The sequence below is a fragment of the Rhineura floridana genome, chromosome 10 (genome assembly GCF_030035675.1).
Source record: "Rhineura floridana isolate rRhiFlo1 chromosome 10, rRhiFlo1.hap2, whole genome shotgun sequence".
In the NCBI taxonomy this organism is placed as follows: domain Eukaryota; kingdom Metazoa; phylum Chordata; class Lepidosauria; order Squamata; family Rhineuridae; genus Rhineura; species Rhineura floridana.
In genome coordinates this window covers 83,914,908-83,940,215 of record NC_084489.1, presented here as the reverse complement: position 1 = coordinate 83,940,215, position 25,308 = coordinate 83,914,908, and the positions used below count along the sequence as shown (strand labels likewise).

The 25,308-nt window shown below is 46.2% G+C and overlaps 1 protein-coding gene across 1 annotated transcript in view; it reads right to left on the bottom strand.

Annotated features, from left to right (window-relative positions):
- The window catches only part of ADCYAP1R1 (ADCYAP receptor type I), a 128,122-nt gene that overhangs the window by 36,640 nt on the left and 66,174 nt on the right, over positions 1 to 25,308 (bottom strand). The window contains exons 8-12 of the mRNA XM_061585785.1: positions 16,573 to 16,705; positions 11,569 to 11,722; positions 8,823 to 8,883; positions 6,853 to 6,922; positions 3,137 to 3,228 (exon numbers count right to left, since the gene is read on the bottom strand). Coding sequence (XP_061441769.1) covers positions 3,137 to 3,228; positions 6,853 to 6,922; positions 8,823 to 8,883; positions 11,569 to 11,722; positions 16,573 to 16,705 — 510 coding nt within the window. The remainder of the gene's footprint in view (positions 1 to 3,136; positions 3,229 to 6,852; positions 6,923 to 8,822; positions 8,884 to 11,568; positions 11,723 to 16,572; positions 16,706 to 25,308) is intronic.

The following is a 25,308-nucleotide window of genomic DNA, read 5'->3' as shown; positions in this document are numbered from 1 at the left end:
GCAATCAATTCTGCCATTTTTTACTGGCCAGTTGGTCTTACTTGGGGCTGTGTTTTTGTTCCTGTTTAAACTGTTTTATTATAATTGTTTCATTAAGTCAGGAGTGGGGAACCTTTGGCCCTCCAGATGTAGTCAGCCTTGACTATTGGCCATGCCAACTGAGGTTGATGGGAGATGTAATTCAGCAATATCTGGAGGGCCTTGCATTAATTGATGTGGCTTGAAGGTCATCTGATGGAAAGGTGGGATAAAAACATTCCAGTAAAATAAATAAATGGGGCCCACACTGAAACCAATAAGGCTTTTAAGTCATAGCTAACGAACCAGACTGATTTCAGCGTAAATTAGTCTAGGTCCAACTCACTATCTTTGTGAAACTGAAGGTGTTTCTGTAGGGTTTGATGGCACGCTGCTGCAGGGATGTATGTGAACTAGAATTATGCATCTGGGAAGAATTATGCGTTTCCATGCAGGAAATTGCAGGAAGCCCACATGCTGACCAACCTATGACCATGAGGGTTTCTCCATGTGCTGGGAAGCCACTTCATGCCATAGTTGCCTTGCACATGTAATCTAGGTATGCATTCAGCAAGAGAGAAACTCATCCATGGGAAAGTTCAGGGGCAGGTTGCATGGATGGAAGGGTGTTGCCACTGAGTGACATCTCTAGGGTGGGAGAAGTGAGTCCATGTGCTTACTAGAGGATGTAGCTGGATAGTAGAGAAGAAAGGTGGTAGGGCATGGTGGTACTATAAGGAGTTACCAGCAGCACCTACAGTGGGCATGAGCAGATAATGTCACTGACCCACACTGGCCACTCTTAGGTGTTCCCCAGGTATCACATTCTGGTGTTCACAATGAATCTTTGACACTGCCGTAGTCCAGATCAGACCATTGGTCCATCTAATCCTGTGCTGCCTGCTCTGACTGGCATCAGCTCTCCAGGCACCAACTATATCAAATATGTAAGTCAATAATTTTTTTTCTTTGTAACCAATCTGTGTTATTTTTTACTGATTTTGGTTTTATATGTTGTATTCCGTCTCAACATATTTTCATGGCATGATATAAATATGTAAATAACTAAATAAACTTGCCAGCAGAATTATTTCCAGCCCTTTCGCCTTTTAATTGGAGACGCTGGAGACTGTGCAAGGGACCCATGCAGACCTGACGTTTCCCAACTTCCCTTCCTCTTTCTTCCATGTGAGACAAGGAGTGGGGAACCCTTTTCAGAAGAGCTCCATTCCCTTCTGGGCAATCTTCCAAGGCTGACAAACCAGGGGTGGGCAGAGCCAGAGTCAAAAGTGGGTGGAGCCATATATGTAAAATTTACCATTGTGCGGTAAGCGAGTTTCTACACACACATTCTACACCTCTCTATCCTCCACTTAAGCAAGCTAGAATCGTGATCAGAGTTCAAGGAGCCTTTCCAACTAGGCAAAAACACTCAAGGAGTGTGTGAAACACAGCCAGTGAGGGTTGTGAGCTGGGAAGAGGCCTGAAGGCTTGATAGAGGGGCCTGGAGGGTTGCCTTTGGCCTCCCTGCCTCAGGTTCCCCACCCCTGATGTAGGATACCTCTAATATCACAGGCCTCGACTCATCATGGGTGAATGGGTGTTCAGTCTATATACCGACACTACCATTTCCATCACACAAGTACTGCTAACACATCAGTTCTGCCCAGCTTTGCAGCAAATGGGTTGAAAACATACACTCAACCACCAGCATCAGTAACAGCACAAACACATCCACCCGGGCGTGAAGGATGTTGCAGCTCCAGGATTTTGGAGGCGACCGGAGCATTACAGCTTGAAGTGGAATAGGACATGCCAGGCTGGAAGTAGCACCACAATCCTCTCTCGTGTGTGAATGCTACTCCCCCAGTGTGGATAAAACCTGGTTTCAGGGCAAGCCTCAAGCCTGAGTCCAATCTAGGAGCTCACGAGTCCACCTTGGGACATGAACCGCTATCTCCCCACCACCAGGACTAGTGAAGGTGTCATCTTCCATGAATCGCCAGATGGATCCAGTCAAGGCTCTTGATCATGATGACCAATGAATGCAATCTAGCAAAGCAAAAGCACTCAAGGAGGGTATGGAGGACTGGGGAAGTGGGTGTGGCCTTTGGAGAGTCCCAAGAGCTAGACAGCAAGGACCATCCTGAATCACCATGTCAATACTGTTCCTGCTAGAATCCTGGCCTAATGTTTGGAATAGCAGCCACCAGCACAGAAGGAGAGGTGTCAGATAAAATGCTTTGAGAGATCAGACACTAGAAAAACTCTCTGTCCAGAAGATTCCTTAGATGAATGGCTTCCATATTGATAGGCCAGGCATTTCCTGCCCCATGATCTCTCCCAACAAGTCACACTGTCATGTTCACCAGATGTGCAATGCCAGAGATCAGTGGTAGCCAATGAGGCCCCCTCCAGATGTTGGATTCCAGCTCCAGCCTGCCTAGCCAATGGTCAGGGATGATGGGAGCTATAGTGGAGTGACATCTGAAAAGCACTACATTGGCTACAGTTGGCCAAAGTTAGATATATTTACACCATCTTGCAATCAGTGGTTACATCCATTGATTGCAACAGGTCTTCCACATGCTTAGTTTTCCCTTGTCTGCACCCTATGGATCCTAACCCTCATGCTTCCAAGTAAAACAGATTTTCCTCCAAATCCTACCATTCAATGCAATTTCTTTAAACTTTTAAAGATATCCTAGTTTTGAAATGCATTTAGAAAAATAACCTGGACAATCAGGAGCAGCATGGTTGTGTGCAACAAACAGTGCTTTTGATTAGCTTTCAGTTTATTTACAAAATAAAAATGGGAAACTGAGGGAAATAGGTAGCTGCCTTAGACTGAGTCGGACCACTGGTCCATCTAGCTCAATATTGTCCACACTGACTGGCAGCGGCTCTCCAGGGTTTTGGGCAGGATTTTCCCCCAGCTCTACTTGGAGCTGCCAGGGATTGAGCCTGGGATGTTCTTCCTGAAGAGCAGAATGTTCCACCACTGAGCTATGGTCCTTCCCCAATTCAAACCTTCCAGCCACATGTTTATTTTTTCCTATGTGTATGTCAGAGCTCAAAACCAACTATGGCTCTTTGGATTTTCCTGTATGTTACTTACAAGTAAATGCTGGATTCGTTGCCCCCAATATCAGGTGACTGGAGCTTCTGAACCAAGATGATGATGATACCAACAAAAAGCAAAAAGTTGATCTGGGAAGACGGAAAAGAATAAAAGGGGTCAGCGAATCACAGGGGAACATGATCACAAAGGTTAGCTTCACCAGACACATGGCTGAGTGTTCTCCAGCTAAAAAAACAGGAAACTTAAATTCCTGGTTTTCTGTATTGGGAAGAGCTAAGAATTCTGCAACCTGTTCAAATTATGCAAAGTTGGAAGACTTGCGTAATTTCTTTTAACTGCATAATTTGTGCCATCACTTGCCTATTTTACATAGTATTCTGCATAATTAAAATTTCAACACTGTATCCATTTATGTGGGATAAAGCTCTGTTGAACTCAGTGGGGCTTCCTTTTGAGTAGACCTGTAGAGGCTTGCATTCTAATCATGAGGAAAGGCCAGGAGTAACTGAGGGGACTGAAGCCTTGTTCCCCACCATTGGGAATCTTGTTGGTCACTCCTTTAGCTTCTGAGAGTATCATTTCAACAGGCATTTCAACAGAGATATGAAGCAGAATTCTGCAACCAGAACCATGTTCTGTTGTCTGCACTTCCAGCGTGGAGACTGGTAGCTCTGATGTCAGTGGGGCAGAGATTCAGCTGAGCACCCGGGCAGCTCCTTGAAATTTTGGAATAAAACTTGGAGTGCATTCACTGCCCCACTGACATCAGAGCCACCAGTCTCCATTGTGCATCCCCATGGAATCACATACAGTGTGACCTAAGAAGAGTCCTGCTGGAAAAGAGCAAAGGTCCATTTGGCCAGAATCCTGATTTTCCAAGAGTGGTCAGATGCCTCCAGCCAGCTCACAGACAAGACAGGAAGGAACGGGCCTCATCATTTGTCTTAAGCATCTGGTGCTGCAAGGTACACTGCCCCTGAACATGCAGGTTCTGTTAGCTGTCATAGTTAATAGTAAGGATGTAGTGGAATTCTGCCCAATTTGAATTTGGTACTAAATTTTCCATTAATTCACTTATTTACTATCGTTGTGGATCAGATTTTTATGCGTCGATTTTCCACCTCTAAAACATGAATACTAAGAATGATAATTTTATCCATATTTCCTTTCATTTATTGGTATTTTCTTTCAAAATATTGATTTTTCCTTTAAAATTATGATCATTCCTTTAAAATTATCAGTACTTCCATTCAAAACATCAATATTAATATCAATAATTTTTGCAAGGGGAAAAAACTGATTGGTGAAAACAGCAGCTAGCAGACAACAAATGAACTCAAATTGATACTGGCCTGTTAGGTTGACAGAATGCTTTTCAACCAGCACCAGCCAACAGATCCTATCCCTGATCAATAGTGAAGGCTGTCACCCGGTTAAAGAAATATTCATTGATTAATCAATTGAGACAGAATTGATTGACCAATTAATTAATTCAATTTACACAGACATGCATATGAATAAAATAATAGTTCTGAAGGACACACATATTTATATAAGAAAATGCATGTATATGTAAGATGTAGTGAGTGTTGGACTAGGGCTTTAGAGACCAGGGTTCAAATCCCCACTGAACCTTGGGCCTGTCACTTTCTCTCAGCATAACCTACCCAACAGGGTTGTTATGAGGATAACATGGAGAGTGGGAGAACCATGTTCACCACCTTGAACTCCTTGGAGGAAAGGTGGGATATAATAATGATGGCAAAGATGATGATGATACAAAAGTAGACCAGGGTTCCTGCACTTTTAATTGTTCTGTAGAATGTAGGAGAGGAAATTTCAGCTGGAGTAACTTCTAGAAAATACAGATATCACACAAGTGTTATGCACTGTAGTGTGTTAAATAACATATCCTCTAGATTTGCAGAGACTTAAGTCTTGTCCATCCAATCTACTATACTGTATATTTTGGAAAGTTGTCTGTTTGCAATGCATTTGGACATCTCTTCAGATATCGTAACCAAATTTTGTATGATGGTTCCTAAGATCAAGGAGAAGATTTTCATCTAAGTTTGGATACAGTTGGATACCATTTTGAATCAAGATGGCGGACTTAACCTTTTGTAACTGCACTGCTTTTAACCGATTTCAAAATTGAACCGATTTTTTGGTTTCTTATAATACCTGAGCAACACTACTAAGCAATAAAAGAGTTTCAGTTTGTGGAAAAAGAATTACAGGATTCTCTTTCATCTTAATTAGTCATTTTAGCACCTATGGGAAACTTGTGATGTCTTTTCCCCCTATTCCTCCATGCTGTGGGTCTTTTTCAGATCTCCATTACTGAACGTAGAGGACCAGTTTTACAAAGAACATGCATGATGTTCTCACGGAGGAGAAGGCTCTCAATGGTGTAGGGGCAAATAATTGCATAAGACATCTAGATATAACCAAGGAGGCTTAGTGTGGCATGTCCCATTTCCCCTGACCCATAATTCTTGCCTCATACCCTGATCTATGGGGTGTTTATTGCTTTTGTGAACTTCTTGCATAGCACGGGAGTCTGAGAAAGCTCTGTTCAGGAATTTGCAGGCCTTTTCACAGGTTATGTAAACAAAAGCTGGGAAGAAGCCTTTACTCTGCCTATCTTGAACACAAGAGGTGGAAAAGACTGTTTAATTAGCCAAAACAGACAGTGGATGAGCTAATCACATACACTGACTGGGGCTGAGAGTGAGCTTCACAGCTGCATTCTCAGCTCTTGCTAGTACAAATTCAAGGACACTGACCCACAGGGAGTGGTAAACTAAAGCCAGAAGTGTGAGATCTAAAGACACTAAATGTAAATGCACTGCCTTCAAGTTGATGCCGACTTATGGCGACCCTATGAACAGGGTCTTCATGAGGTTGAGAGGCAGTGACTGGCCGAAGGTCACTCAGTGAGTTTCATGGCTATGTGGGGATTCGAACCCTGGTCTCCCAGGTCGTAGTCCAACACCTTAACCACTACACCACACTGGCTCTCAAAGACACTAACCCCTGGGAAAGATAAAAATCTCACAGGTATGGGTGCCACCTGTGCCCCCTCCCAGAGGGTCTTTTTGGTATAAATAAAGGGCCCTAGATCTAGGCAGATAAGCCTCGACACCAGCCTGAAAGGGCAGTGCAGTGTAAATCCAAACAAGGTGATAACAGGATCTCTCTGCTGTCCACTGTTTGGGGCTACCAGCAGAGAAAAGGTTAAGAACTGTACTCATCATTACCTGCTTTAAGAGTGTCTGCCTGCAAAACAACAGTTTTGCTTCAATAAAGCACTATATTTTCCTTCTTCACAAGTGTGTTTCATAGTCTGTACGATCTCACACTCTCTTGCCTCTGGAAGAAAACACCTTTGGCAAAACACATGGCTACTAGCCACAATGTCTATGTTCTATCTCCACTGTTGGAGGAAGTGTGTCTCTGAATACAAGTTGCTGGAGATCACAAGCAGGAAGAATGCAGTTGCACTCAGGTCCTTCCCATCGGCATCTGGCTGGCCATTGTGAGAACAGGATAGTGAATGAATGGGCCTTTGGCCTGATCCAGCAGGTCTCTCCATAACAAATCTCTACAATGTTTAACTAATCTCGTTGTATACGTTAACAGATTCACCATGGGATTTAAATCTGTTTGAATGCTTGTAACTGAAGAGATGCTCATTTATGTTCAGCTATGGTTCACATTTGGGCCATCCTTCCTCCTCTCTGACTTACCATTATTGATGCAACCACAGGGCCTTTGATCACCCACCACAAAGCTGTGTTGTCATTCATGTCCCAGCAGCTGATCCCCATATGGAAATGAGAGAGAGAAAGGAGAAAGGTCAGACCAGATGAAGACAAACACTGAATGATGACTAATATCAACACTGTTCAATATTTATTAGCAGCACAGAACACAGACACGATACTAATTCTTTTAAAGAACAACCCACAACACGATTCAATCCTGAAATGGCTTTTATTGCTTACAGAGCAATCCAAAGCTAGGAGGGAGAACTGAAGGTAGACAAGCTGCCTTTTGTCCAATGGGGGCTGGTGGCTCCAGGCCAATCATGCAGTAGAAGCTGCTCTGGGTTTCAGTCCGAACTTCCAAGGAGCTGTCCAAGGTGCTGAACCAGATTCTGCTGCACCACTGGCATAAAGCCACCAGCCGCCACTGCTTGCTGGGTTCGTGCTGGCTGTGTAGAAGGTGTGCATGTATTTTCTCTCCTCCCTGCCCCCACAATTCTGTTTTTTTCAAAAAACAAAATGAAACATTTGGGAGGGAAATAAACACAACTCCAGCTCCACAGCTGACAACCTTTGCCACCCATTCTGTGGGCATGCCAGGGAAATGGGAGGGCTGTGGGTTCTGAGGATCCATAGTCTTTCCTTGGCTGGCCTTCATCATGCCTCTTTTTTGCCCTCCCTGACATTGAAGCGGTGCTTCCCCACCCTCTCATGGAGGAGGCATACAAGGACGGCTGTCCCTCTCTGAGGGTAGACCTCTGTCTCCTATGGTCCCTATGAGTAGGGATGGGCCAATCTGGCCATGTCTGTTTCTCATTTCCCCCCAATTTGAGTTCAGTTGTACAGGTTTCCACACCAGTTTGCAATATTTTTGCAAAGTGCATTTTCCCTGGTATAATGCATTTGTGTATGTTATTTGCACAAATACATGCATTTTGATGCACCCTTTGCCCTAATCTATGCATTTTCTGACACTTTGCTTGGCTGGGGAACTGCACTGCAAAATTCAGAGAACTGCAAATTTCAAAGAATGCCTGTGGTTCAGTTGTTGTTGTTATGTGCCTCCAAGTCAACTACGACTCATGGCGACCCTATGAATCAGTGACCTCCAAGAGCATCTGTCATGAACCACCCTGTTCAGATCTTGTAAGTTCAGGTCTGTGGCTTCCTTTATGGAATCAATCAATCTCTTGTTTGGCCTTCTTCTTTTTCTACTTCCTTCTGTTTTTCCAGGCGTTATTATCTTTTCTAATGAATCATGTCTTCTCATGATGTGTCCAAAGTATGATAACCTCAGTTCATCATTTTAGCTTCTAGTGATAGTTCTGGTTTAATTTGTTCTAACACCCAATTATTTGTCTATTTTGCAGTCCATGGTATCCGCTTTTCCAACACCACATTTCAAATGAGTTGATTTTTCTCTGCACACTGTTTTGGAAACTGTGAATTACATAAGTTTGCCTTTGAATGAGAACCGAATCAAACTACTTCCCCATCCCTAACATGGAGGAACCCAAGTAAACAACCTGCAGAAGGGGATTTCAGGGCTCTGGTGCTACTACCAAATAGGCCTTGCTTCCTCTGGACACCAAACCAGCATTCAATTAGGACGCTACTTGAAGCTACCCCTCTTTAGCTGATACTAGATGTCAAGAGGGCTCATACGGAACTTCTTGAAGTACCCAGGGCGTGGACCAACATCTTAAATGGGGCTCGGAAAGAGATTGGTAACAACTGTCGATGTTTCAATTCAGATGTAACACGGCTATGCCAACTTGTACCTGCCATTACTCAGACAGCAGCATTCTCTGAGTGGGAGGCCCCATGTAGAGTTTAGTGCAATTGCTGAATCTGGAGGCCACCGAGGCTTGATGAACCTCAGTGGCCAGTTCCCTGGCTTCAGGCAATGGTAAGGATAACAGAGGTTGGCAGCACAATGCAGGGACACCTACCCAACGTCATCAAAGTGAAGTCTAAGGACAGCCCAGATGGTGACGCAAATGGTGGGAGTTCCTGCAGAAAAGGAGAAACAGATGGTGTTTGATGGATCCTCTTACAACAGGAGTGGGGAGCCTTCTACAGCCCAAGGGCCACATTCTTTTGTGGGCAGCCTTCCGGGGGCCACATGCAAGAGGTGTGTGGCCAAAGAGAGTGTGGCCAAACAGACACCAATACCATCCTCCAGACAGGCAAGCCAGAGGTTCTCGCCATTCAGAGACACACTCCAGCCAGGTAAAATCAGTAGAAGAGGATGCAGAGCAGGGCGAGTGAGGGAGGTGGCCTAAGGACCATGGCCTGGGTACAGTCTTGGGGGCCAGACAGAGAGGCTTGGAGGGCCACATTCAGTCCCTGGGCCTGAGGTTTCCCATCCCAGTCTTACCCCTAAGGCAGCACAAAACCCATCCTCCCTGACCTTTCCCAGATCTTTTACCAAAATAATGGTGTGTGTACGTGTGTGTGTGTGTGTAAGAGAAAGAGAAATGCAGAGGGAATTGGGGATGGGCAGTGAACTTTCTTTTGCCTTTTGGGTGTGTGTGTCGGGGGGGTATACTTATTGGTGGCTGGTACCCATTGGCACTGGTGGGGTGGAAGGCAGAGAGCCCAAAGTAGGGGAAGCCAGAGCCAATGGCTGGCAGAGCCAACTCATTCTTTGTCTCCAACCTCCTTCCTGCTGAGTAGGGGGGGCAAGAGGGGGCACCCCCTGGAACTCTAAAGTAATGGTGGGTGGAGTGGGTTTATTTATTTATTAACATTTATATCCTGCCCTTCCTCCTAGAAGGGTTGCCAATGACCTGTAGGAACAATTCACAGATCTCCCTCCCACCCGAGAAATTTCTGCGGGCACTGCTGCTGAATGTTACAATGGCAACACTGAGACTAAGGAGGGAGCTGAGGTTGAGGGGCAGGGCCACCCTCTGGGCTGGCTGCAAGTAAGAAGGCAGGCAGGTGGGGACAGGCTGAGGTTGCCCAAATGGACCAGCCACCATTGGAGGTTCTGTTTGCAGATTCCTTCACGCTGGGGGCTGAGGGCTGGCTTCTCTCTTCCTATAGCCCTTTCTTTCTTCAGATCCAGGCTGTTAAAGCAAAGCTTGCATCTCGACCAACAGCCCAGCAGATGCACAGTTTGAAAATAGGCCCCCAAAATACCTCTGATCGCAATGCCTCCTTACAGGGGGGAAAAAGGCTGCTCCCACAAATCTGCCACCCTGGGCTTCTACAGGGAGGGAGCAGTTTTATATAAGGATAAATAAATAAACAAAGAAGCAAGCAAGCTCTCAGGAGGCTCTTGAATGTTTGCAAAAACATTAGCGTGATAACATTTTGTTTCTTTTGTCTTATTTTACTTTATTTTACTACATTTATACCTTGCCTGTTCTCCCAGGAGGTACGTGGTTCTCCCCCTGCCCATTTTTCCTCACAACAACCCTGTAAGGTAAGTTAGGCTGAGAAACTGGCCCAAGGTCACCTAGTGAGCTTCATGGCAGAGTGGGGATTTGAACCCTGGTCTCCCAGGTCATACTGCAACACCATTAGACGGTTAGACCACACTGGCTCTCTTTTGTGCAGCCCTAACCCTATTAAAACTGTTCTGCTTTCGTGTTTTCTCAGTGTCGATGGAGTTCAGTTTGCGGGTTTGGCTGTCAAGTCAACACAGTTACAATAATGAAGTCTTAACAGAAATCCACGGAGGGGATTTGCACGTGTGGATCAGGCTCTGACGCCTGGCAGCTGAATGTGGGGACGGACGTCATTTGAAGAGATGTGAGATGTCAGGGACTGCGGCATCCTAAAAGGGAAGCGCCCAGTCTTCATAACATCCACAGGTGAACCACGCCTATGCTTTCTTGGGTGGCTGCTTTACAAAGGGCAGCCCTCTGTTTGAAGGGTTGCCAGAGGGCAGTTCTCCATTTGAAGGCACCCACTGTCCACACCAAGTCCAGCTGAAAGATAAAAAACCCTCACAAGGGACAGCAGGCGAGGCCTTGAAGTCGCCCATCAACAGTGAGCACCTGGACAGCAGACTGAGCAGGAGCACAACTCACCTGGCCATGCGCTTCCTCACTGCTGCATTTAAATTTGAGGGATTATTTCTAAATTTGCACCTGTACATATAAATTAGCACATGCAATTATTATGCAAATCTGTGTCCTCTCTGTTGGCAATTTATGTTTGGCCCAGAGCTTGGAAAAGTCACTTTTTTAAACTACAACTCCCGTCAGCCCGAGCCAGCATGGCCATCATAGTGATATTTGGCAGTGGTTAAAGCTGGTGTGATGAACCTTTGGCTCTCTAATGTTGCTGAAGTACTGACCATTCTTGCTGGGGCTGATGGGAGTTGTAGTTCAGCAACACCTGGAGGGCCAATGCTCACCCACTCCTGGGCTAAGGGCTCTCTTAGATACATCATCCAATGATATAAATATGTCTCCTAGGTTTGAGGATAGCACTAGGGCCCAACTGGCTCTCTCCACCAAAATGAGCATTTACTACAGAGATTGGGAACCTGTGGCCCTTGAGAAGTTGTTGAACTACAGCTCCCATCATCCCTGACCATTGCCCACGCTGGCTGGGGCTGATGAGAATTGCAGTTCAGAAATGTCTATGGGGGGCACAGTTTAGCCATCCCTGCTTTACAAATTAGCCCCGCACAAGGCATAAACACGCATAAAGAACTTAGGAAAGAAAGAAGACACCTACCCCAGCCAATGATGGTATACCAGTAGAAATATCTCCTCTCTGGAAAGAAAGTTTCCACCAGCAAGGTGAAGAGGTACAGCCCTTCAATGAAGAGCCAGAAATAGTTGGACATGACGCAGTAGTGGAAAAAGACCATCACTGCCTTGCATTCCACCTGCAGAAGGCAAACACAGACATTTCAGCCTGTTGCTCTACACTGGGATGGACAACCTCAGGTCTGGGAGTTGAATGTGGCCTTTCAGGCCTCCCTGTCTAACCCTTGGAGCTCTCCTCAGACCACACACCGCTCAGGCCTGGCTTCACACCCTCCTTGAGTGTTTTTGCCTGGGTAGAATGCAGTGGTGCTTGGAGGCTCTGTGTCGGTGGAGCAGTGGAATCTGCTCCGGGTTTTTGGTGTGAACTTTCAAGGAGCAGCTGCCCAAGGTGTCCATCTCGGACAGCCTCTCGGAATGTTGTACTAAAACCCAGAGAGGATTCCACTGCCCCACTGACATGGAGCCACCAGCTGCCATGGCTGGAATGTACCCTTGAACTCTGATTGAGTCTCTTCCTCGCTTGGGTGAAGGTTAGACAGGGGTGTATGGGTGTGCAGTAAAACTAGTCTACTGTACAAAAATCACACTTGCATTTGTTGCTCCACCCACATTGGCCACTGGCCCCGTCCACCACTGGCATGTGGCCCTCACAGATGGGAATGTGGCCCTTAGTCTGTAGAAAGGGTTCTGCGCCCTTGCTCTACAAGGTTGCCTTCAAAGCCAGCCATGGCATGTTTAAGTTCTTGAAAAAATGTGAAATCTTCCTCTCTCTTTTTTTTAAACCTGTACTTTACAATATGTCTAAAAGGCTTTGTGAGAAAAGTAAAAATATTGCAAAGTCCACTTAGGGCTGCCATTCTAAAGCACAGAAGAAGCGATTTCAGACGTCGGGAGGTGTTTGATGAAAGGCGGCAGGAAGCTTGTGGATTTCTAGTGCAGGCTGGGAGGCAGACGACAATGGCTGCTAATCGGCAGACTGAAGTCCTCCAGGCCTTTCCTGAATGCAAGAAAAGAACCCAGCTGTGTGCATAATGCAAATGTGTGTGTAGAGTAATTCAAAGAAGGCTTGTGAATAAGACCAGAAGTGGAGGGGGAATGTGGACAAATTGCTAAGAAGCTTGTAAAAAGATGCACCATACTGAGTCATCCAGAGGATTTCATATCCTTAAAGCCTGCAGAACCTGTCACTCAGAAAACAAAACAAAAAAGGAATAAGCTAGTAGGGCAACATAAGACGTTCACCCTAAGGATGTCCCCAATAGACATGCAGATCTGAATTATTGGCTTAAATATGCAACCAGCACAGTTGTTCTACTTCTCCCATCCCCCACCCCAAATCCCTCCTCCTAAGATTCTGATTAAGGCCGGTGCCAGAGGGCGGCCAGATTGGGCCCTGGCCAAGGGCCTCAGGGGCCAGAGAGGCCCCGAAGGGCTCCTCCTTAGGGTGGGTGGGTAGAGCTCCCATTCTGCAATCCATGGCAGTGTTAACTCCCAACCCTGCCATTGATCACAGAGAGGGAGCTCGCAGGCACCCCCCCTCTACAACTGTGCAGGTCCGCGATGCCTGCCTGCATGCCCTACTTACCTCTCAGGTTGGGGTGAATGCTGGCTGCACTGTACCTCTCTCCCACTGCAGTAAAGGCCCCTTAGGGAAGTGATGATTGCATGCCCTTCTGTCACTCAGCCTGAGTGCGTGCAACTGAAATAACTACTTCCCTATTTAGCCCTCACTCCCCACCCCCAGTGCTTCCATTTCCCTGTGTCGAATTTTGATTGTAAGCTCTTAGGGGCAAGGACCTGTCCTTTTCTGATCTCTAAAGTGCTATACCAATATCATCACCACCATCTTTAGTATCACTGCTCTAAATGATCCCTGTCTCACGTTTAAATGCACACTCCAATAAACCAGGGATGAAGAACCTTTTTTCAGCCCAAGGGCCATATTTCTTTGTGGACAACCTTCTAGGGGCCACATCCCAGTGGTGGGAAGAGCCAGATGGAAAACTAGGTGGAGCAATGGATGTGACCTTTCTACAGTAGGCTACATTTCAACCACACAAAACTCAGCTGGGCTTTATGCATACACAGAGGATCTTATGTCCTTCTGCCGTTCAGGCAAGCAAGGGGCATTTTCACATTCCAACCAAACAAAAGCACTTGAAGAGGGGGTGAAGCAGAGTTGGTGAGGGATGTGTCCTAGAGAGAGGGGGTCTGGCCTGGGGATAGTCCTGAGGGCCAGACAGAGAGGTCTGGAGGGCTGCATTTAGTCTCCCATCCCCGCTATAAGCACATATTCTCCCTCCCCCCTGCACAACTTTTAAAGATACAGAAGACCTCTTGGTTCCCAGGCCCAGCCTCCAAGAGCCCCTCTGTATCTTTAAAAGTTGTGAAGGGGGAAGGGAGAATTCCACCTTGTGGCTTTTCTCAGTACAGTGTTCCAAGAACACCTGCACTTGGCTGACTTTCTCTTCTCCTAATGACACAGGATCAGTCTCAGGCCCTGAACCTGGCAACCCTAGTCAGGTCCCAGCCAGGGAAGTCTTCATCAGAAAAATCCTCATTGGAGGAGGACCAGGAGGCTCTGGTCTTAGTCCCAGCCCTGGCTCACACTCCATCTCAAGGTGAGGGGCCAGGGTCTTTGATGAGGCCCAGGACGGGTCATCTGCAACCCAGGGCAAGTTTGGCCTCTGACATCGAGGCCGAGCGGCCCCGAGCCCAATGGAGAGGCGCTGCCTCTGATGCCAGATGGAGTCCTGGCCCATCTGGAGGAGTGCCCGACTTCAGGCTTGGAGTTTTCAGGAGTAAAGGACTCCTTGGGAGTAAAGGTCTGGCTGCAGGTGATCAACGGGAGTCTGCTGAGGTTTGGGGTGTGGTTCAGCAGCTCTACCAAAAAAACAAAACAGAGCTAGGCTGGAAGGGCTGCTAGAACAATGACTATACACCAACTCTGTATCTGACCTGTCTAAAGATTGCCTGTGGACCCTAGACGTGGCTCTTGCCTTGCCCCTTACCTGCGTTGCTTACAGATTGCTTGGCTTCTGATCCTGGGCTGCTCTGATTCTGATTCTTATAGAATCATAGAATAGTAGAGTTGGAAGGGGCCTATAAGGCCATCCAGTCCAACCCCCTGCTCAATGCAGGAATCCAAATCAAAGCATTCCCGACAGATGGCTGTCCAGCTGGAAGGCCTCCAGTGTCAGAGAGCCCACTACCTCTCTAGGTCATTGATTCCATTGTCGTATGGCTCTAACAGTTAGGAAGTTTTTCCTGATGTCCAGTCAAAATCTGGCTTCCTGCAACTTGAGCCCATTATTCCATGTCCTGCACCCTGGGACAATCAAGAAGAGATCCCGGCCCTCCTCTGTGTGGCAACCTTTCATGTACTTGAAGAGTGCTATCATATCTCCCCTCAGTCTTCTCTTCTCCAGGCTAAACATGCCCAGTTCTTTCAGTCTCTCCTCATAGGGCTTTGTTTCCAGTCTCCTGATCATCCTTGTTGCACTCCTGTGAACCTGTTCCAGTTTGTCTGCATCCTTCTTGAAGTGTGGAGACCAGAACTGGACGCAGTATAAAAGATGAGGCCTAACATGTGCTGAATAGAGGGGAACTAATACTTCATGCAATTTGGAAACTATACTTCTGTTAATGCAGCCTAATATAGCGTTTGCCTTTTTTTCAACTTGTTCATTAATGACCTAGAATTAGGAGTGAGCAGTGAAGTGGCCAAGTTTGCTGACGACACTAAATTGTTCAGGGTTGTTAAAACAAAAAGGGATTGCGAAGAGCTCCATAAAGACCTCTCCAAACTGAGTGAATGGGCAGAAAAATGGCAAATGCAATTCAATATAAACAAGTGTAAAATTATGCATATTGGAGCAAAAAATCTTAATTTCACATATACGCTCATGGGGTCTGAACTGGCGGTGACCGACCAGGAGAGAGACCTCGGGGTTGTAGTGGACAGCACGATGAAAATGTCGACCCAGTGTGCGGCAACTGTGAAAAAGGCAAATTCCATGCTAGCAATAATTAGGAAAGGTATTGAAAATAAAACAGCCAATATCATAATGCCGTTGTATAAATCTATGGTGCGGCCGCATTTGGAATACTGTGTACAGTTCTGGTCGCCTCATCTCAAAAAGGATATTATAGAGTTGGAAAAGGTTCAGAAGAGGGCAACCAGAATGATCAAGGGGATGGAGCGACTCCCTGATGAGGAAAGGTTGCAGCATTTGGGGCTTTTTAGTTTAGAGAAAAGGCGGGTCAGAGGAGACATGATAGAAGTGTATAAAATTATGCATGGCATTGAGAAAGTGGATAGAGAAAAGTTCTTCTCCCTCTCTCATAATACTAGAACTCGTGGACATTCAAAGAAGCTGAATGTTGGAAGATTCAGGACAGACAAAAGGAAGTACTTCTTTACTCAGCGCATAGTTAAACTATGGAATTTGCTCCCACAAGATGCAGTAATGGCCACCAGCTTGGATGGTTTTAAAAGAAGATTAGACAAATTCATGGAGGACAGGGCTATCAATGGCTACTAGCCATGATGGCTGTGCTCTGCCACCCTAGTCAGAGGCAGCATGCTTCTGAAAACCAGTTGCCGGAAGCCTCAGGAGGGGAGAGTGTTCTTGCACTCGGGTCCTGCTTGCGGGCTTCCCCCAGGCATCTGGTTGGCCACTGTGAGAACAGGATGCTGGACTAGATGGGCCACTGGCCTGATCCAGCAGGCTCTTCTTATGTTCTTATGTTCTTATCACACTGTTGGCTCATATTCAGCTTGTGATCAACGACCCAGCTTGTGATCTTGCCTGACCCCTTTGGCTTTGAGGTCTAGACTCTGACTTTGGACTAACTCTGGATGCTGCCCTCACTTGTGTTTCTGGTGGGGAACAGGCTAATATACTATTTCAGTGATATACTGTGTCATTACTTTTCTTCCCGTAAAGTCCTAGACTTTGATTTTTACCGTGGAGATAAAACAATGGTTGCTGTCCTGCTCAGCGTAGAGAATGCCATCCTTAATGAAGACCAATATGGCTCGCAGGATGAAGGAGACAAAGAGGTTCATGTGAATGAAGTTCCGTGTGCAGTGCAGTTTCCTGGGACGGAGAGGGAAGAAAAAAGTCAACAAAGAGTAAAGGCTGCTTCCAATCTGCAGACGGTCCTCTACATCAGTGGTAGATATGTCAGTGGTAGGTACTCCAGATATTGTTGGACTACAAGTCCCATCATACCTGTCCATGAGTCATGCTGGTAGGGGCTGATGGGATCAGAGCTTGGAAAAGTTAGTTTTTTGAACTACAACTCCCATCAGCCCAATCCAGTGGCCATGCTGGCTGGGGCTGATGGGAGTTGTAGTTCAAAAAAAGTAACTTTTCCAAGCTGTGGATAGGACTTATAGTTCCACAACACCTGGAGGACATCACTTTGGCTACCCCTGCCCTACATGTCATATTCTTCTGGATACTGCTTCAAACGCATTCTATCGACCTAACAGGCAGTATCAGTTCAAGTTCATTCTTTGTCTCCTATCCACTGCTTTTACCAGTCCAATTTTTTCCTCCACAAAAATATCAATATTAATAGTGATTTTTGAAAGAAAGTATTCATAGTTTAAAAGGAATTGTTGATATTTTTAAAGAAAATATCAATATTTTGAAAGGAAAGTGGCTTTGAGTCCTCCCCCCCATTACGGTAGGCTTTGCTTGCTTCCTTACTGCTTGGAGCTTGGATTATTTGAGTGAAGGGGGGTGGGAGGGAGACAGCGAGAGCTGTACTGCTGTGCTGGGAGTAAAATCAATAAAAGAACAATATATTTGAGAGAGAGGAAATCCGGTGTCGGGGGAAAGCCACTGAAGTTTAAAGTAAACAGGATCATTCAGCAAAGATAAAGACTATGCGGACCATTGAAAATTCTGGTGCTAAATTGGAATTCACTGGACCCTTGTAGGGAGTGAACCCTACTGAACACAGAAGGGCTTAGGGATGGGGGGATGTGACAATTCCAGTTTCTCTCACTTTCTCTTGTTTCCAATCTTAAATTCACTTCCACATTTCCATATTGGTTCGCTTTTTGTTTAAAGGTCCTCAGGAAAATTCATCAGCATTTTCGTGTGAATTTCTCCTAATGTACATTTTTGTGTGCAATTTGCTTAATACACACAGTTTTGCATAGCAATTTCTGCTAATATAGCGTATTTTGTATGTGATTTTCATGAACATGCATTTATATGTAGACTTTTCCTGGTATATTCATTTTTGTGCACATTCTAGAGAACAATCCTCAAAATCTGGAGAAGTGTGAATTTCAAAGCATAGCTGTACTTCAGTTTGTCTGTTGTTTCGTAAATTGTGGATTATGTAAGTTTGCCTTTCAGTGTGAACTGAATCAAATTTTGCCCTCACCACCACCCTTAGGAGGACTTAACCAGTGGGAAACTGACATAAGATTGCACTCTGCCCTGGAGACATAGGTGGGGATTAGGGTTGCCAGGTTCAGGGCCTGAGACTGATCCTGTACCTTTAGCAGAAGAGAAAGTCAGCCAAGTGTAGGTGTTCTTGCAACACTGTAATGGGAAAAACCACAAGGTGGAATTCTCCCTTCCCCCTGCACAACTTTTAAAGATACAGAAGACCTCTTAGAGGCTGGGCCTGGCAACCAAGAGGTCTTCTGTATCTTTAAAAGTTGTGCAGGGGGAAGGGAGAATTCCACCTTGTGGTTTTTCCCATTGCAGTGTTGCAAGAAAACCTCCACTTGGCTGACTTTCTCTTCTGCTAAAGGTACAGGATCAGTCTCAGGCCCTGAACCTGGCAACCCTAGTGGGGATCCTGTGATTTTCCTCATGTTGCTGGACTACAACTTCCCATCATCCCTGACTCTTGGCCTTGCTGGCTGGGGCTGATGGGAACTGGAGTCCAACAACATCTTGAAAGCCACAGATTTCCCACCCCTCTGCTAAGGGAAGTAGGGATCGTGACACAGGACACTGCTGATGCATATGAAGGAAGTCAAAAGTTGAGGACATGCCCTTAGTTCCTATAGAATAAACTTCGTCATCACTTAGTACCACCTTGTATTCTGGTTGCAGAATACACATGGCACAACTCGGTGCTGCTGAAGGTGACTGACACACAACTGGTCCGGCTTATACTATCCAACCAGCTGCTTAATTTATCTCCATGCAACCATTCCTGGCCATCCCCTGTTTACGCAGGGCATCTGCGTGAGCTCAGCTGTACACAGCTATAGTCTAGCGCCATTTTTGCAGTCAAGGCCACGGGATGCCCAACCACACAAACTGGTGCTGGTCATTGTTGACCAAGTGTGCAGTCATCCAGGGTCTCGTGTGTGTGTGTGTGTGTGTGTGTCTTAGACCTCTTAACTTTTGGGGAGTAGAGTCCCAGCAGGATCCCTACGTCTTCAGAATCCTAGGAGGCAATCAGCATGAAAGGGGTGTGTGCTGACTCCTGAGAAGTCTTCTAATCTGCTTCCTTGTCCTTTCTTGCTGATTGGAGCCAATCAGACTGAAAGGAGGTGAGTCATCCACTCTTTCAGTAGCTAACACTTTCCCCTTTCATGCTGATTGGCTCTTAGGGATGTCTGTTGTTGTGGGAGAAGGTATTAACAAGGATGTCATTCTCAATCCAGCAGCAAAAAAGGGGGTAGGGGTGTGGATGTGACTATCATGAAGGGTTTCTCCACTTCTGAATCTGCTGCTATGCTACTGCTGTTGACTGTATCTAAATACATACAGGCCTTTGGCTAGATCGGCCTTGCATGCTGGTTTGTGGAGTGTAGAGTCCTGAGGAGGACTGTTTTACTTCTGACTGCAGGTAGGGGATACAATTTTTGAGCGCTCCCCTATGTAAAACAAATTCACTGCAAATAGGAAACCAGCACAGGGGCGTCACAAGCCGGGTGCGGCAGGTGCGGGCCGCACCCGGGTGACACCATGGAGGGAGTGACACCAGAGCCGCCCAGCCCCACCCCTAGGCTGCGGAAGGCACCAGGTCCAGGAAGAAGCGGGACAGGCAGATGCCATTGAGGGCCGGCGGAGAGCTGAGCTGCCTGCCTGGCCTGTGCGGCACAGCACATGTGCTTAGATGTCATCGGAGGTGCCGTGTGAGGGAAGGGCGCCAGTGGCCTGGATGATCTCCTGCAGGTCAGGGCCTCAGGGTCCAGACTCCAGGATTTAATCACTGGGAGAGATCGTCAGCCTGGAGTGCGCGCGTGCTCAGCACACGAGAGAGAGACCAGTCACCCGTCCATGCCCCTGGGAGGGCATGCGCCGGAGGTCCGCACCCCCCTGCACTCCCGCTAGTGACGCCGCTGAACCAGCATGGTAGGCTGAAAGGCTCTAGGCCAATCTTTCCCTGCTCTGCTGATTTTCTACATGAGGGGAGTTTTGAGGTTTTAATATAAGGGGCATTAAAAAAAAGTGAGCATTTAAAAAACTCGTGGTCTGAAGCAATACAGGCTATGCTGCTACCTCATCTCACCCACCCATCTCATTCAGCCCATATGTATTGCCTAGAGATCATAGACTCACAGAGCTGGAAGGGGCCTGTGAGGAAAGGTTATAACATTTGGGCCTTTAGGGAAAAGGCAAGTAAGAGGTGACATGATAGAAGTGTATAACATTATGCATGAAATGGAGAAAGTGGACAGAGAAATCTCTCTCTCTCTCTCTCTCTCACTCACTCACACACACACACACTAGAACTCATGGACATCCAATGAAGCTGAATGCTGGGAGATTCAGGGCTGACAAAGAAAGTCCTTTTCACACAGTGCATATTTAAACTCTGGAATTTGCTCCCACAAGAGGCAGTGATGGCCACCAGCTTGGATGGCTTTCCAAGAGGATTAGACAAAATCATGGACGAGTCGGTTAACAGTGGCTACTAGCAATGATGGCTGTGTTCTGCCTCAACTGTTGGGGGCAGTACACCTCTGAATACCAGATTCTGGAAACCTGCAGGAGGGGAGAGTCCTCTTGTGCTCAGGTCCTGCTAGCACCTTTCCCACAGGCACCTGTTTGGCCCCTATGAAAATGACATGCTGGACTAGATAGGCCACAGGCCTCATCCAGCAGCCAGACTCTTCCTATGTTCTTATGACCTCAAATGCCATCTTACTGCCCCCCCATCAGAGGTCAATGGATCGTAACCATCCTCTGCTACCAGTATGTTGGGCTGTGACCCATAGGCATTACTGTCTCTAGTTGTTTTCCATAAAGCCTGCAAGTTTGGAGAAGTAACTGTTATCTCTTGGCCTGAGAGTGAGCAGACATCCAAGGCCAGCGGTTGTCATGGTAACGTGAGATAGCAACTGGGAAAGTTCTAACAGAGTCTGTAAGTTGTGTCTTCTGAATATTGCCTCTGAACTGTGAGGCTGGTCTTCTGTGTAATGTCTTTGAACTGAGAACTTCTCTCCTAGAGGGGGGGATCTTAAAGCCTTAAGCCATAATGTCTTAATAAAAGACTCTTAACCTGATCTAATGCATCTGAGACGTTTCTTGAGCAACTTAACTCCAATGTAATGTATGCTGTTTCATGCAACAACGCACACACATCACCAGGGGTTATGGGTCCAGATCCACAGCGTGTTACACAAGAGTAAGTTGCTGGTCTGAAAGGCAGACGGAGTTCCAGAGGGCAGCTTGATTGATTATACCAGACAGAGGTGAGCAACATGGCTGTAAACCTTTCTGGGGGAGGCATGCCAATGGGAAGATTGACGGAAAAGAATTTTGCCAGCTGGAAGCTGAGGATGAGGGCTTTGCTGATAAAAGAGGATTTATGGGACATTATAGATGGACCCCCTCCGGCGGTACTGACCGCGGCCTGGATGCGTAGAGATCAGAAGACGCAAGCTTTTATACTTCTGGCTCTATCAGACTCTCAACTTCTACACGTGAGAGATGTTACAAACACCAAACAGATGTGGGACGTGTTGGAAGGCATTCATGTGCAACAGACTGCGGGATCTAGATTGTGTTTGGCACGGAAGCTTTACCAGATGCGCTTCATGGGTGAGTGCGAAATGAGTGAGCATCTCACAGAATTCAGACGTTTGTTTGCTGAGCTGACGGACCGAGGCGTCGAGCACTCTGAACTTCAGAAGACCTATCTGATCCTGGCTTCGCTTGATGGGACTTGGAATAATATGGTCATGGCTTTCGAAGCCATGCCTGACGGAGGTCTGAACGTTGTGTTTATTGAGGAAAAGCTGACCCAGGAATGGCAGCGGACACAAGAGGTGAAAAGTGCTGAGGAAAAGCAAAGAGCCAAGCTGAAAGAGGAAAGCAGCAGCAGACAGGAAAACAAGCAAGAACAGCAACGGCTGAAATCTTGTTATGCCTGTGGGGCTCGTGGGCATCTCCAAAGAGACTGTGCAGTCAAGCGAAACTCCAGGGAAGGAGGCTTGAAGCAGGGAAATGTGAACTTTGTTTGTAAACAGAAGTCTCAAGATTTAGCACCTGTTAACTGGATTGTTGACAGCGGGGCAAGCCATATATTAATTAAAGACAGGAGTTTGTTTTACACGTCTACAAATGAGCAGGACTTTGTTTTACTTGCGGATGGATCGCAGAAGAGCGATGGAAGGCTGTGACCCATAGGCATTACTGTCTCTAGTTGTTTTCCATAAAGCCTGCAAGTTTGGAGAAGTAACTGTTATCTCTTGGCCTGAGAGTGAGCAGACATCCAAGGCCAGTGGTTGTCATGGTAATGTGAGATAGCAACTGGGAAAGTTCTAACAGAGTCTGTAAGTTGTGTCTTCTGAATATTGCCTCTGAACTGTGAGGCTGGTCTTCTGTGTAATGTCTTTGAACTGAGAACTTCTCTCCTAGAGGGGGGGATCTTAAAGCCTTAAGCCATAATGTCTTAATAAAAGACTCTTAACCTGATCTAATGCATCTGAGACGTTTCTTGAGCAACTTAACTCCAATGTAACGTATGCTGTTTCACGCAACAATGCACACACATCACCAGGGGTTATGGGCCCAGATCCACAGTGTGTTACACAAGAGTAAGTTGCTGGTCTGAAAGGCAGATGGAGTTCCAGAGGGCAGCTTGATTGATTATACCAGACAGAGGTGAGCAACATGGCTTTAAACCTGTCTGGGGGAGGCATGCCAATGGAAAGATTGACGGAAAAGAATTATGCCAGCTGGAAGCCGAGGATGAGGGCTTTGCTGATAAAAGAGGATTTATGGAAAGTCATTAAAGAAAAACCCCTGGCGGTACTGACCGCGGCCAGGAAGCGTCGAGACCAGAGGGCGCAGGCGTTTATAATCTTGGCTCTATCGGATTCTCAACTGATGTGTGTGAGAGATGAGCCGTCGGCTAAACAGATGTGGGATGCGTTGCAGGATTTGTCCCAGGAATGGCAGCGGAGGCAGAAGGTGCAGAGAGCCGCGCTGATGGAAGCTGTCAGAGGCAAGGAGGCAAAGAAAAGTGCCGTGTCGGAGGAGGCAGCCAGAAGCAAGCAGAAGCAGCAGCGGCTGAAATCTTGTTATGCCTGTGGGGCTCGTGGGCATCTCCAAAGACTGTGCAGTCAAGCAAAACTCCAGGGAAGGAGGCTTGAAGCAGGGAAGTGTGAACTTTGTTTGTAAACAGAAGTCTCAAGATTTAGCACCTGTTAACTGGCTTCTTGACAGCGGGGCAAGCCATATATTAATTAAAGACAGGAGTTTGTTTTACACGTCTACAAATGAACAGGACTTTGTTTTACTTGCGGATGGATCGCAGAAGAGGGTGGAAGCCCGAGGACTGGTGAGATTTGATAAACTGGGAATACTTTCAGAATGTTTGTTTGTTCCAGAATTGGATCATAACATTTTGTCAGTCAGAAAACTGGTGAGTTGTGATTTTTCTGTATTGTTCCACAAAGACAAATGTTATGTAATGAGGGGAGATCAAGTGTGTTTGCAGGGAAGCCTTAATGATTCACAGTTTGTAATAATGAGCAGTCAAGCAGGGTGTGCTGTGTTAAATGCTGAAGCACAAGTACATCAGGGCTGCGTCCATGAATGGCATCAAAGGCTGGGGCATGCAAACCTTGACACGATTAAGAAAACCCCAATGCATAGTGAAGACATGCGTTTAAGAGATTGTGGACAGTTAATGGATTGTGATTCTTGTCATAAAGCTAAAATGACTATTGCACCAATTAACCGGGAGGCTGAAAGAACCACAACAGCTCCCTACCAGCTAGTTCATGTTGATTTATCAGGGCCAATAAATGCTTCACATGGAGGTGCGAAATTCTTCATGGTACTGGTGGATGATTTTTCAAGATTTTGTCATGTTTTTCTGTTAAAGCATAAAAGTGAAGCTGAGCAAAAGCTGAAACTGTTCATTAAGAGAATCGAAACTCAACATGGCACCACAGTGGGGGCTATACTCTCGGACCAGGGTGGGGAATTCACGAGTAAAGCATTGAGTGACTTCCTTGAGAGTAAGGGAATAAAACAGAATTTTACTGCTCCATACAACCCGTTTTCCAATGGAACTGTAGAGAGAAAAAACAGGGTGCTGCAGGAAGCAATGAGAGCCATGTTAATGGATTGCAGTTTAGGGAATTCTTTCTGGGCAGAAGCAATTCTTTATGCGAATTATATTCACAACAGGGTATTACACAGTGCACTTGGAATGTCTCCTTATGAGAAAATCACTGGCAGAAAACCAAAAATACAACACATTCAAAAATTCGGGGCAAGATGCTGGATCCACATTCCACAGGGAAAAAGGAGGGGCAAGCTTGCGCCCACAGCACTGCAAGGTTTTGTTTTGGGATTTCAGAATGCATATTTCAGAGTTTGGTTTCCAGAAACACAGCAATTAATTCTGAGCAGAAGCATTAAAGTTGCAGAGAAGCCTTGGGATCAAAGGCAAACAGTCATTCTTACAGGGTCAAGTGACACACAAGCACAAACACAAGCACAATCATTTAAGCCAAATCTAGACATTAAACTGGAGGACACACATATTCCACTCAGAGATGCATCAAATGAGCTCATTTGTGGGAAACGAAGATCAAAGAAACGTAAGGTTGAGGAAATGGAATCTCCTGCGCAGGCTGTGCCAAGCACAAGCACAGATGGGGGGGCAGAGAGAGCAGAAGCCCTAGTGCCATTAAGACGTTCTACAAGAGTAAATATAGGGAAACCGCCAGAAAGATATACTGTGGGGGTAATTACCAGTCCTGGAATGCATAAACTGGTGGAAATGGATCCTGACACTTTGTATTTGACATGTGTACAGCCAAAGTTTGATTGAATAAAGTTTTAGCTAAATGTGCAGAGATGTTCTGAAATGTACTGCAATGTACTGAGATGTAATATGGATCTGTATGATGCAATGTATTGAAATGTATTACCTTTGTATTGCTGAAATGGAAAAGTTATAGATGCAATGGAAAGTATTTGCAGTCTTAATGGGAAAAAAGGGGGATACGTTGGGCTGTGACCCATAGGCATTACTGTCTCTAGTTGTTTTCCATAAAGCCTGCAAGTTTGGAGAAGTAACTGTTATCTCTTGGCCTGAGAGTGAGCAGACATCCAAGGCCAGCGGTTGTCATGGTAACGTGAGATAGCTACTGGGAAAGTTCTAACAGAGTCTGTAAGTTGTGTCTTCTGAATATTGCCTCTGAACTGTGAGGCTGGTCTCTTCTGTGTAATGTCTTTGAACTGTGAAC